At 39.6% G+C, this 13,509-nt stretch overlaps 1 protein-coding gene across 1 annotated transcript; it reads left to right on the top strand.

The window, feature by feature from the left end:
- Positions 1–5,445: 5,445 nt before the first annotated feature.
- Positions 5,446–12,530, top strand: LOC118241849. Its single transcript, XM_035529157.1, has 6 exons — positions 5,446–5,449; positions 5,497–5,690; positions 9,629–9,783; positions 11,164–11,627; positions 11,919–12,124; positions 12,299–12,530. Exons 1-6 carry the CDS (start codon positions 5,446–5,448, stop codon positions 12,494–12,496), a joined length of 1,221 nt encoding a protein of 406 aa, XP_035385050.1. The 3' UTR covers positions 12,497–12,530.
- The last annotated feature ends 979 nt before the right edge of the window (positions 12,531–13,509 follow it).

Raw genomic sequence — 13,509 nt, 5'->3', positions numbered from 1 at the left:
AGGGGGCTGAGTCACATTTTTGTTCCCGCTATGAGTATTTCCTGATTCTGAGTTTTTCAGTAATGTAAGGTTTTATTGGGTGTGGTGTGTAAATATTTATCAGGAATTGTACTGATGAAGTGATTCATGTACGTGTGATGGTGACCACGTTAAAAGTCAGTGAAGCCATTTGTGCTTAAACTCAGAACCAGATTTTCCACTCATTGTGTGTTTCAGTGTTATGTTTTTTAAATTGTATTAAACTTGTCTGACCTGGTACTGGTGGAGTTGCTTTTTTTTTAAAAAAAGGTGATACCTGTTGCACATACACAGATGGAATTTGCATAAAATACTGTTTAATGGTGGAACTCTCCCAAAAAGGCAACTTCTGTTCTTAAAGACTCAAGGTAATCTTTCACTGATATGGGTATTTTGTGTTATTTTCAAGTTATGTGGCTTCATGTGACCTGTCGTACTACAGTCGTCATAGCAACACCAGGTCTGTTTACAACACTACTACATTAGTTGGAGCACTTGGAGCTGTTGCGTCTATATGCTCCTGGATCTCCTCACACATGATCTACTGCCACCTCATGATTTACACAAGCGCTGGCCACAAAGATTTGGAAGTAGGTGGCTCTGAAAAACAGATTCATTGAGCTGCTGTAATGGCCAGTTTCACATGGCAGTAAAGTTCATTATGGGAAATTAAAAGAGGAGAAAGATTTTTTTTTTCAGCCTTGAATGATTTGAGGCTTAGATGAGAAAGCTACGCTATTCTAATCAGGTACACATACATTGTAAATTGTGTATGACTGACTACAAGGTCATATAGTTCTGAATAAAAAAGGAATGACTGATTGTACCTAAAAGCAGAAAATCAATATTATCTATAAAAATTACCAAAATATGACCACCACTTAACAGAGTATTTGATTTGACAGCCTCAAAGGGGAAATGCACAGTAGTATTTAATGCTTTAGTTTTGGATGGCTGCTGGAGTCTGGTTCAAGACTTTCATTTCCTGTAGCTGTCCCATCACACTGTTATACTCTTCCTGCCGCACGGCGTCTGAGAGAGACGATGGATCAATCTCCAGGAACGCATAGGCATCCTTGGACTGTATTTTGAATATTTTAGCAGCTTTAACACAGGAACCACCAAAATTTGACCAAATCTGTAAAAGAGATACAAAACCATTTGGACAACTGTTCTGACTTACATAATGAACAATAGATTCCACATTATTCTTATCAGGCATTACTCTAATGTTCAGTGTTTTTGAATTTTAAAAAAATGTCATTGTATATTGTAATTTGACTTTACTGTAACTGTTTCAAATATCAGTTACCTCTGAAGCCTTTTGGATTGAATTCACAAATTCTTCTTTAAGTTCAGGTTCATCAACAAGATCTTCGTTAACAAACGTGTTTTTCTGCATGACACCCAACATACTGTGCACCTTTTCCCAGAAGTTTTTCATCTGAATCAGAATGTTCTGGAATTTAGTCAGATATCGCTGGACCTCGTTCAGGTGGACAGGGCTGGGTATAGAGCCTGGTACACACAAACAGAAACAGACTGCTTATTTAAACCAAGAATGAGTACAGGACAGCAAAATTGTGCAGTGTTTTGCTATGGAAGTGTTTTCAGAGCTCTGTGTCCTTTTGTATTCTTAAAATAGATTCTTTACAGTCTCATTTACTAATGTACATGTGTGGAGATGAACTGGTCCAGTAACACTACACACAGAACCCATGAGCTTATTCAAAAAACTGTTAACAGACACACAAGCATACATAACCAAAAACAGTCATCCAGCAGACATCACCAATCATCACTCACCATTGTCGATTTTTACTTTGGCCAGTTTCATCTGTAAGTCAATCTGTTGGACCTCAATGCTCCACTGTTGGTTCATCAGAGCCGTCTTTTGAGAGGTGAGCTGATTCAGCTGGTTTTCAAGAGCTTTCGTTTTTGCAGCAGCAGCGGGGGATGTTGCGGCATGGTAAATGGACTAGACGATTGGCCTAATGAACGGCACAATCGCAGCGAAGATTCCGAGGCCTGAGCTTTTGCTTGTCACATCCCTTACATAACTCTCAAGTTCCAGGTTTTTGGCATCTATCTTCGTTTTGGTTTCTTCAAGCTCGTTCCTAACTCTGGCAAGCTTTTCTTCAAGGGTCTTTATAGCTCCCTCCATTTCCTGAACTTCCTTGGAAAGCTTCTCAGACTTGGCCTCAGTGTTTGCCTTTTCATTGATGATGTCACTGGTAGTTGTGGCCACGTGTTTGTTGTGTTTAACATAGCTAAATATAAAAAATGTGAAAATAGTCAACATTCATTTACTTTGTGTGTCTGTAGGTTGAGAAGATTCCAGCAATTTGTTATCAGTCTATGTCACTGTGTCATTAAAGCTGCACTAGGTAACATTTGTTTGTTAAAATTGAAAGAATTCACATTACTAAGCCAAGAGGAAAAACCTTCTGCTAAAATATAGTGTCTTTCTGCGAGTCACACTATAAAGCATGAAATATTCATTCAGATTCAAAACTGTTGGATCAGATTTGGCAAGAGTTTTCTGAACTACATCAGATGTTTTTATGGATTAACGAATCACATGCACAGGATCAAAAACAAGGTCCAGCTCGATTGGCTGTTTCCCTGAGTAATGTTACAGGGGGCGTGGCTCACAGTTCTGATATACCTGTGCATGTGTACAGTGCTGAAAGTCAGTGAATTGAAGGATAGAGATACTGCCTCATATGGAGACATCAGAACGGCAACCCCAGTCATCCTCTGCAGCATTACCCGCATGTGACTCCTACACATTGTGTTGACTTTTCAGGGGTGGCAACAGCCTGCAGGGGTTCAGGAATGTTTGTTTATTTTTGATTGCTGTACAGGTACATTATGTTGGTGGTTTGCTAGCTAGCAAGCAAACAAGCAATTTGTTATTGATTTGGAATTTAATGTTATCTTGTGTATTGTACAAGGTAAATGTTAAGCTGTTTTATCTATGTAGCCAATGTTAGCTGGCAAATTCGCTAATATTATGATATAATCACTTTGCTGAGAGTGTCTTTTTTGTTTCAGAGTTTGTCCTCTCATGTCTGAACAAGGAAAGCCTTTAATCTCTCAGATTATTTCCAGTGCTACCGTCTCCCTCCTTTCATGTATGCAACTATAGCTTTAAATTAAACTTGGCTAACATTATGCCTGTGCTACCAGGCTGTAGCCTATCTGTTGGATGATTAGAAGAGTAAGTTAGATAATGCACTTACATCCTGAGAGAGCATTCCAGAGAGATCTGATCAAATTCTCTGTGAAAACTCCTTCAACATGAATGCAGCTATTTAAATCTACTGGATATTTCATTACATTTTTCTTTAGTGTTTTAGAGGACACTGATTCAGTACCTGGACAGGTTGATTCCAAAGATCTGACTCAATTTTGTTATCCCGAAAATGTAGCGTTCTACTAATAAGAATGCTTTCAGTTGGTTATATTTCTCTTATAAGTCTAATGTTAATTATGGTGGCATGTAGTTTTGAATATCGCTTTATATTAATTTGCAAAATAATTTATCAACACATTTTCTAGAAAACTTTAAACTATCAGTTTGATATTTTTTTTTGCTATGTCTGATATTTTAAGGTGAAGTGTTGCTGTAAATTCACTAGAATATCCAATCTGTCATTATACCTTTGGATTCCAGTGTTTTACACAATACGGTCATTGATTGTTATTAATTCATTATAAATTATTTTCTTCCTGACAGACAGAAACGACCAGAGATCTCACCCTACACTGACACCATACCTTCAGCAGAAGAGCTTCAGAGGATCCAAAGAGAAGTTGGGTTTCCCCAGCACGCTTCCTGAGGAGCCTCTCCAAGTTTGGAAACTTAGCCAGACACAGGTAGGAGATGTGGTACAGCAGGGATATCTGCTTAGAAGCTGGGAGAAGCTCCTCCGTGAATCCTGGACTCCATACGGAGTTGGTTGGCACAAGTAGTGCCAAGTAGTAGAATGAGCAACCTCTCACCTGCATCTAGATTGTATCAAGTTCACTGGAAAGACATGTTGTTTCATCAGAGGTGTGCTTTTCTTCCCCAGAAGAGAAATGCATACATCCCTGCTATTCACAGTTAACCTGCCACCTGGACATTAAGGTTAACTAGGCCTATAAAAGGTAGACTGGACTGACTTCACTGCCCACTATGAATCAAGGAAATATAGTTGCAATGTAGAAATCATAATAGACACATTGATTTTTAAATGAAGAGCAGAATTTATGCACAAAGAGAGCCAATTTAAGACCAAACCAGAGGAATTGTTAAAGAATCCTGAGAAAATGCACAACGTAAACTGTTCTTGTGCTTTAGATGACCTGCTCATGAGAAACCCCTGCATCCGCTCGACAGCCCAACACTAACTGCACAAGCAAAACTGTTCAAAATGGTTTCTTTTAAAAAAAGACCTGTGTCCTGTGTTAATGAGTGTCCTGTATATGACTTTGTATAGTAAACATCTTCAGACACAAGGCTTTGTCCTTCAGGAGTTTGTGGGATACACAGATATAAACTTCTCAATTCACCATTTTCAGCTGAATGTGGAAAGTCAGTAATGTCATAGAATCTACAATGGTGCAAAGTGGATGATTGTATTATATTTACTAAATGGATTAAAGTTATTAAGAACGAAGCAAATAAACAAATAAATATATAACGTGACAAATCTGAAATAGGCGGTTTGTGGCAGTCCAGCACAACTTCATATTTGAATTATCTATAGGACTTGATAGAAAAAATGTAAGAAATGCATCCCTCAGCATGTCTTCCAGCGAACCTGTTGACAAACGAGGTGCAGAAGGTGTCGCCTCTATTTTCTAGTTAGACTGGTCCTCCTCACTTTTGTAACAATATGATATCTGAAATAGGTCATTGTGGCAAGCCTGCAAAAGGTTTTGTTTAAATAATGCACAGGACTTTATGGGGAGGAGGGATTAAATTTCTGGTGTATTTCCTATATTAACCTAAAGGCAAAGGAAACTTCCTTTTTCTTTATCTTTCATCACCTTGTCTTGGGTTTCCTCAGACCTTTGACAGCAATTTCTTTCTGTGTAAGAGGCGGGGTGTGCATGGTATAAAGGTTCTCCAGTGAGACCTCAACACACTCAACCAGCAAGACGTACAAAGAGTTACAGGTAAGGTTCCCTTCTTAGTATTTGCACATTTTTTATTTTAGGTTCACGAACCAAAACATAGTCCAGTTGTTCTGTTTGATGATATCATTCTAATCTCTTTTACTGAATTATAGGATAACACTGTATACAAGTCTTACCTGGTCTTACATACAATGGCTAACAGCAAAGGCAAGTTTTAATTTATTATTTTTTTCAGAGTGATTGATTGTACTTTTTCCAATTCTTTAGGACATGAGAAGTTTTAGACATTATACCAGCATGGGTGGTTGACCACATGTTTCATTCAAATATGTTTTAACCGATTCACAGAACTTGTGCCAACCAACTCCGTATGGAGTCCAGGATTCACAGAGGAGCTTCTCCCAACTTCTAAGCAGATATCCCTGCTGTACCACATCTCCTACCTGTGTCTGGCTAAGTTTCCAAACTTGGAGAGGCTCCTCAGGAAGTGTGCTGTGGAAACACAACTTCTCTTTGGATCCTCTGAAGCTCTTCTGCTGAAGGTATGGTATCAGTGTAGGGTGAGATCTCTGGTCGTTTCTGTATGTCAGGAAGAAAATAATTTATAATGAATTAATAACAATCAATGACTGTATTGTGTAAAACACTGGAATCCAAAGTTATAATGACAGATTGGATATTCTAGTGAACTTACAGCAACACTTCACCTTAAAATATCAGACATTGCAAAAAAAAATATCAAACTGATAGTTTAAAGTTTTCTAGAAAATGTGTTGATAAATTATTTTGCAAATTAATATAAAGCGATATTCAAAACTACATGCCACCATAATTAACATTAGCCTTAGAAGAGAAATATTACAAATTGAAACCATTCTTATTAGTAGAACGCTACATTTTCAGAATAACAAAATAAAGTCAGAACTCTGGAATCAACCTGTCCAGGAACTGAATCAGTGACCTCTAAAACACTAAAGAAAATGTAATGAAATATCCAATAGATTTAAATAGCTGATTAATTAAATATATAAAATGAACAAACCAAATATTAAAAATACAAAACGATTTATTTTGTACAATTTCTTTTGCTCCATAGAACAAATGTGATTATTTCAAAAGGACTTTCTCACTGGCATAATGACACATTAAATAAAATTATAGCCTTCCCGTTTGGAAAAAAAAAATTAATTCCAGATTGAAATCCAAATCCTTAAAATAACACAAACAGTTTATTTTAAAAGTTCAAGTTCAAAGTTCAAATTCAAAGAGGTTTTATTGTCATTTCAGCTATATACAAATACACAACAAAAATGAGACAGTGTTCCTCCAGGACCATAGTGCAACATGAAACAACAGTGCAACAGACAACATGCTACACAAGTGCAAACACTCCAATATAGTGCAAAAATGTCATTAAATAAACATTAAATAAACAATAATAAATACAGAACAGGACAAATACAAAATGAGTAGACAGTGCAATTATTTAGTGCAGTACACAGTACTGGGCATATGTAAAGCGAGTTGTGCATAGGAATCAGTGACATGCTACCCTGAACATAGCAGTCACCAGTAGCAGCCAGAACAGTTCAGAGTACAGTGCTGGTTTAGTACAGTACTCTAGCAGCAAGTAGGATAATGTGCAAGACTGCAACAGGAGTGCATAGTTTATTTGTGTGAGGTTTGACTTCAGCACTAGTCCGATGCAAAACAATGTGTGAGTGTGTGTATAGATATGTATGTATGTATGTGTGTGTGTGAGTGCGTATGTGTGTGTGTGTGTGTGTGTGTGTATGTGTGTGTGACTGTGTATAAGCATGTATAAAAGTGCCGATTTTGGAATCTGAATTGGAATTGTAGTTAGCCAGTGTTCAGGAGTCTAATGGCTTCTGGGAAGAAGCTGTTGCACAGTCTGGAGGTGCGGGACTGGATGCTGCGGTACCTTCTTCCAGATGGCAAAAGGGTGAACAGTTCATGTGAGGGGTGTGTGGGGTCTTTCACAATGTTGGTGGCTTTCCGGATGCAGCGTGTTATGTAGATGTTCGTGATGGAGGGAAGAGAGACCCCAATGATCTTCTCAGCTGTTCTCACTATTCTCTGGAGGGTCTTGCGGTCAAAGGCGGTGCAGTTCCCAAACCAGGTAATGATGCAGCTGCTCAGAATGCTTTCTACAGTATCTCTGTAGAAGGTAGTGAGGATGGGTGATGGGAGATGGGCTTCCCTCAGCTTCCGAAGGAAGTAAAGAGGTTGCTGGGCTCTCTTGGTGGTGGAACTGGTGTTCAGGGTTCAGGTGAGGTTCTCCGCTAAGTGAACACCAAGGAACTTGATGTTCTTGATGATCTCCACTGAGGAGCCGTTGATGGTAAGCGGGGAGTGATCTTGCCTTGCTCTCCTGAAGTCAACAACCATTTCTTTTATCTTGTCAACATTCAGATACAGGTTGTTGGCCTTACACCAGTTCACCAGTTCTCGCAACTCCTCTCTGTATGCTGACTCGTTGTCTTTGTTGATGAGACCCACCACGGTCGTGTCAGCGGCGAACTTGATGATGTGATTCGAACTGTGCATCGCTGCACAGTCATGAGTCAGCAGTGTGAACAGCAGAGGGCTGAGTACGCTGCCCTGGGGAGCACCAGTACTCAGTGTGGTGGTGTTGGAAGTGCTGCTCCCAATCCGGACTGACTGAGTGAGGTCTACCAGTCAAGAAATCCAGGATCCAGTTACAGAGGGAGGTGTTCAAGCCCAGTAAGCTCAACTTTCCAATCAGATGCTGAGGAACAATGGTGTTGAATGCTGAACTGAAGTCTATGAACAGCATTCTTACATAGGTGCCCTTTTTATCCAGGTGTGTGAGTGCCAGATGAAGTGTGGTAGAGATGGCATCATCTGTAGAGCGGTTGGAGCGGTGCGCGAACTGCAGGGGGTCCAGAGAAGGGGGAAGCTGGGTCTTGATGTGTCTCATGACAAGTCTCTCGAAGCACTTCGTGATGATGGATGTGAGTGCAATGGGACGGTAGTCGTTGAGACACAACACCACGGGCTTCTTAGGCACGGGGACGATGGTGGTGATCTTGAAGCATGTTGGGACCATGGCGCAGCTCAGAGAGATATAGAAGATGTCTGTCAGGACATCTGCAAGCTGGTCAGCACATTCTTTGAGCACACGACCTGGGATGTTGTCTGGTCCAGCAGCTTTCCATGGGTTAACTCCAAGCAGAGTACACCTCACATCAGCCGCCGTCAGGCACAGCACCTGGTCGTTTTGCGGAGGGATGGGCTTTTCTGCTGCAACGTTGTTCTGCGCTTCAAACCGTGCATAAGAGTCATTCAGTGCATCTGGGAGGGTGGCATCACTGTCACAGGAAGGTGATGTTTTCCTGTAGTTAGTAATGGCCTGAATGCCCTCCCACATGCGCCGTGTGTCACCCGTGTCTTTGAAGTGTCCATGGATCCTCTGTGCGTGTGCACGCTTTGCTTCCCTGATCGCACATGACAGTTTGGCTCTCGCTTTTCTGTCACCTGTTCTGAAGGCTGAGTCACGGGTGCTCAGTAGCATGCGCACCTCAGCAGGCATCCATGGCTTCTGGTTGGGGCATGTGGTGATGGTCTTGGAGACAGTAACATCATCAATTCACTTGCATAACATATGATCAATGGAAGAAAAATGAAATAAATGAAGATCACAACTGACAGATGTTCAGTAGTAGAGGTTTTGTAACATAATAGCATCTGTTTCTATATTTGAAGAGCATGTAATCAGAGCATGTTCTCTGTTAGCTGGAAGTTTGCTTTTACATATCAGGAGAAAGAGTTGTGTAAGATGAGACAGACCCTCTGGCTTGGTCAAAAGTCTATAAACTCCTTCTTCTTGGGGCTGATTATCATAACAGGTGGAGTGATAATCCCCACCTCATTAGGTGAGGCAGATGGGGTTGATGGTTCCGTGTAAATTCTTCATGTTATTAGGAGATTGATGTGATCTGCTGTGTATTCTTATATGATCAATCTAGACAAAGAGTTAAAAGTACTACAGCTAAAAGGTCACACAGTGTCAGAGTACATTAAGGAAAAAGGTTTAACCAATCAGTATGATCAAATTATTTCACCACTTTAATAAACTATGCACCTCAGTGCTTCACAGTACACCAGTAAACAGTTAAACAGTTAAAATGTTTTACAAGAGAGTCATAATACAAGCTGCTACTCTACTGCCTCAGTAACTGACGCTCTAGAACAGAAACCGTGATGATCTTCAGTAATCAGACCTGCTCAAGTACCACAGAACCAATATGGAAGTCAGGAAGTGAGATGTTTGTAATTACATCACCATAAAAATCTCTGAATCCTTAATGAGCTCAGTAACTGTGTTGTAGCCAATATGTCCATCACATGGAGGAACAGCAGCAGCAAAGGTCATATAAGGTGGGAGGTAAATGTTAAATTACATTCTGCATATCTTATGTTGTTCCTTCCACCACAGAGTATGGGCACCAGTCAGACCCTGGTTTCATCACTGTTTCCAATGCTGATACATGCTATTGAAAAAAACAAACCAACACTGGCGGTAAGGTACCTGGAAAAAGCAAGAACCTGGATTGATGAACTTATTGCAGATGCGGACAAGATGGTGCAAAGGTAACAACATGTATTTTTTGCAGCCTAGATCACCATGATGTATAGAAATGGTGTGAAGCAGTGCTGTTCTGTTAGTAGAGAAATGCATGTCAGATTAATAGTTTGAAAGTTAAATAATTATTAGCTTTTAGAGTTCTTCAATTTCAGTTTTATTCTGGTGTCTGTGACGCCTGTGCTGATGTGAAGATTGATATGTTGTACTTTAAAGCTGCACTATGTAGATTTTTAGAATTGGCGACCACTCTGGTGGAAGTATGCAACCGCATGAATCATGAACATATTGTAAAGTGGGTTGTGCTGCCTTCCATTTCCCCAAGTGAATTTATCTGATGATTGCGAGTGCATTCATGTTGAAGGAGTGTTCACAGAGAATTTGATCAGATCTCTCTGGAATGCTCTCTCAGGATGTAAGTGCATTATCTAACTTACTCTTGTAATCATCCAACAGATATGCTACAGCCTGGTAGCACAGGCATAATGTTAGACAAGTTTAATTTAAAGCTATAGTTGCATACATGAAAGGAGAGAGATGGTAGCACTGGAGATAATCTGAGAGATTAAAGGCTTTCCTTGTTCAGACATAAGAGGACAAACTCTGAAACAAAAAAGACACTGTCAGCAAAGTGATTATATAATAATATTAGCGAATTTGCCAGCTAACATTGGCTACATAGCTAAAACAGCTTAACATTTACCTTGTACAATACACAAGATAACATTAAATTCCTAATCAATAACAAATTGCTTGTTTGCTTGATAGCTAGCAAACCACCAACATAATGTACCTGTTCGGCAATCAAAAATAAACCAACATTCCTGAACCCCTGCAGGCTGTTGCCACCCCTGAAAAGTCAACACAATGTGTAGGAGTCACATGCGGGTAATGCTGCAGAGGATGACTGGGGTTGCCGTTCTGATGCCTCCATATGAGGCAGTATCTCTATCCTTCAATTCACTGACTTTCAGCACTGTACACATGCACAGGTATATCAGAACTGTGAGCCACGCCCCTTGTAATATTACTCAGTGAACCAGCCAATCGAGCTGGACCTTGTTTTTTATCCTTTGCATGTGATGTTAATTCATAAAGACATCTGATGTGGTTCAGAAAACTCTTGCCAAATCTGATCCAACAGTTCTGAATCTGAATGAATATTTCATGCTTTATAGGGTGACTTGCAGAAAGACACTATATTTTAGCAAAAGGTTTTTCCTCTTGGCTTAGTAATGTGACTTCTTTCAATTTTAACAAACAAATGTTACCTAGTGCAGCTTTAATGACACAGTGACATAGATTGATAACAAATAGCTGGAATCTTCTCAAACTACAGACACACAAAGTAAATGAATGTTGACTATTTTCACACTTTTAATATTTAGCTATGTTCAGCACAACGGAGACGTGGCTACAACTACCAGTGACATCATCACTGAAAAGGCAAACACTGAGGCCAAGTCTGAGCAGCTTTCCAAGGAAGTTCAGGAAATGGAGGGAGCTATAAAGACCCTTGAAGAAAAGCTTGCCGGAGTTAGGAACGAGCTTGAAGACACCAAAAGGAAGATAGATACCAAAAACCGGGAACTTGAGAGTTATGTAAGGGACGTGACAAGCAAAAGCTCAAGGCTCGGAATCTTCGCTGCGATTGTGCCGTTCATTGGGCCAATCGTCAAGTCCATTTACGATGCCACAACATCCCCCGCTGCTGCTGCAAAAATCAAAGCTCTTGAAAACCAGCTGAATCAGCTCACCTCTCAAAAGACGGCTCTGATGAACCAACAGTGGAGCATTGAGGTCCAGCAGATTGACTTACAGATGAAACTGGCCAAAGTAAAAATCGACAAGGGTGAGTGATGATTGGTGATGTCTACTGAATGACTGTTTTTGTTTATGTATGCTTGTCTGTCTTTTAACAGTTTTTTGAATAAGCTCATTGGTTCTGTGTGTAGTGTTACTGGACCAATTCATCTCCACATATGTACATTAGTAAATGAGACTGTAAACAATCTATTTTTAAGAATACAAAAGTACACAGAGCTCTGAAAACACTTCCATAGCAAAACACTGCACACTTTTGCTGTCCTGTACTCATTGTTGGTTTAAATAAGCAGTCTGTGTTTCTGTTTGTGTGTACCAGGCTCTATACCCAGCCCTGTCCACCTGAACGAGGTCCAGCGATATCTGACTAAAATCCAGAACATTCTGATTCAGATCAAAAACTTCTGGGAAAAGGTGCACAGTATGTTGGGTGTCATGCAGAAAAAGACGTTTGTTAATGAAGATCTTGTTGATGAACCTGAACTTAAAGAAGAATTTGTGGATTCAATCCAAAAGGCTTCAGAGGTAACTGATATATGAAACAGTTACAGTAAAGTAAAATTACAATATACAATGACATTTTTTAAAATTCAAAAACACTGCACATTAGAGTAATGCTTGATAAGTATAATTTGGAATCTATTGTTCATTATGTAAGTCAGAACAGTTGTCCAAATGCTTTTTGTATCTCTTTTACAGATTTGGTCAAATTTTGGTGGTTCCTGTGGTAAAGCTGCTGAAATATTCAAAATACAGTCCAAGGATGCCTATGCGTTCCTGGAGATTGATCCATCGTCTCTCTCAGAAGCCGTGTGGCAGGAAGAGTATAACAGTGTGATGGGACAGCTACAGGAAATGAAAGTCTTGAACCAGACTCCAGCAGCCATCCAAAACTAAAGCATTAAATACTACTGTGCATTTCCCCTCTGAGGCTGTCAAATCAAATTCTCTGTTAATTGGTGGTCATATTTTGGTAATTTTTATAGATAATATTGATTTTCTGTATTTAGGTACAATCAGTCATTCCTTTTTTAATCAGAACTATATGAAACTGTAGTCAGTCATACACAATTTACAATGTATGTGTACCTGATTAGAATAGCGTATCTTTCTCATCTAAGCCTCAAATCATTCAAGGCTGAAAAAAAAATCTTTCTCCTCTTTTAATTTCCCATAATGAACTTTACTGCCATGTGAAACTGGCCATTACAGCAACTGATTGAATCTGTTATTCAGAGCCACCTACTTCCAAATCTTTGTGGCCAGCGCTTGTGTAAATCATGAGGTGGCAGTAGATCATGTGGGAGGAGATCCAGGAGCATATAGATGCAAAAGCTCCAAGTGCTCCAACTAATGTAGTAGTGTTGTAAACAGACCTGGTGTTGCTATGACAACTGTAGTACGACAGGTCACATGAAGCCACATAACATGAAAATAACAGAAAATACCCATATCAGTGAAAGATTACCTTGAGTCTTTAAGAACAGAAGTTGCCTTTTTGGGAACGTTCCACCATTACACAGTATTTTATGCAAATTCCATCTGTGTATGTGCAACAGGTATCACCTTTTTTTTAAAAAAAAAAAAAAGCAACACCACCAGTACCAGGTCAGACAAGTTTAATACAATTTAAAAAACATAGCACTAAAACACACAATGAGTGGAAAATCTGGTTCTGAGTTTAAGCACAAATGGCTTCAATGACTTTTAACGTGGTCACCATCACACGTACATGAATCACTTCATCAGTACAATTCCTGATAAATATTTCCACACCAGACCCAATAAAAACTTACATTACTGAAAAACTCAGAATCAGGAAATACTCATAGTGGGAACAAAAACGTGACTCAGCTCCCTGCACACAAAATACACAACAGATTATCCCACATCACGACAAAGTAAGCACA

This window comes from Electrophorus electricus, chromosome 8, assembly GCF_013358815.1.
Source record: "Electrophorus electricus isolate fEleEle1 chromosome 8, fEleEle1.pri, whole genome shotgun sequence".
Lineage (NCBI taxonomy): Eukaryota > Metazoa > Chordata > Actinopteri > Gymnotiformes > Gymnotidae > Electrophorus > Electrophorus electricus.
The sequence above is the reverse complement of the archived record's forward strand: the minus strand, read 5'-3'. Positions and strand labels throughout refer to the sequence as shown.

Excerpts from the sequence above, each read along its gene's own strand:
- LOC118241849 (XM_035529157.1), top strand. Across the intron at positions 5,691-9,628 it reads CTGAAGCTCTTCTGCTGAAG|AGTATGGGCACCAGTCAGAC; the intron begins GTATGGTATCAG and ends CTTCCACCACAG. Across the intron at positions 12,125-12,298 it reads CAATCCAAAAGGCTTCAGAG|ATTTGGTCAAATTTTGGTGG; the intron begins GTAACTGATATA and ends TCTCTTTTACAG.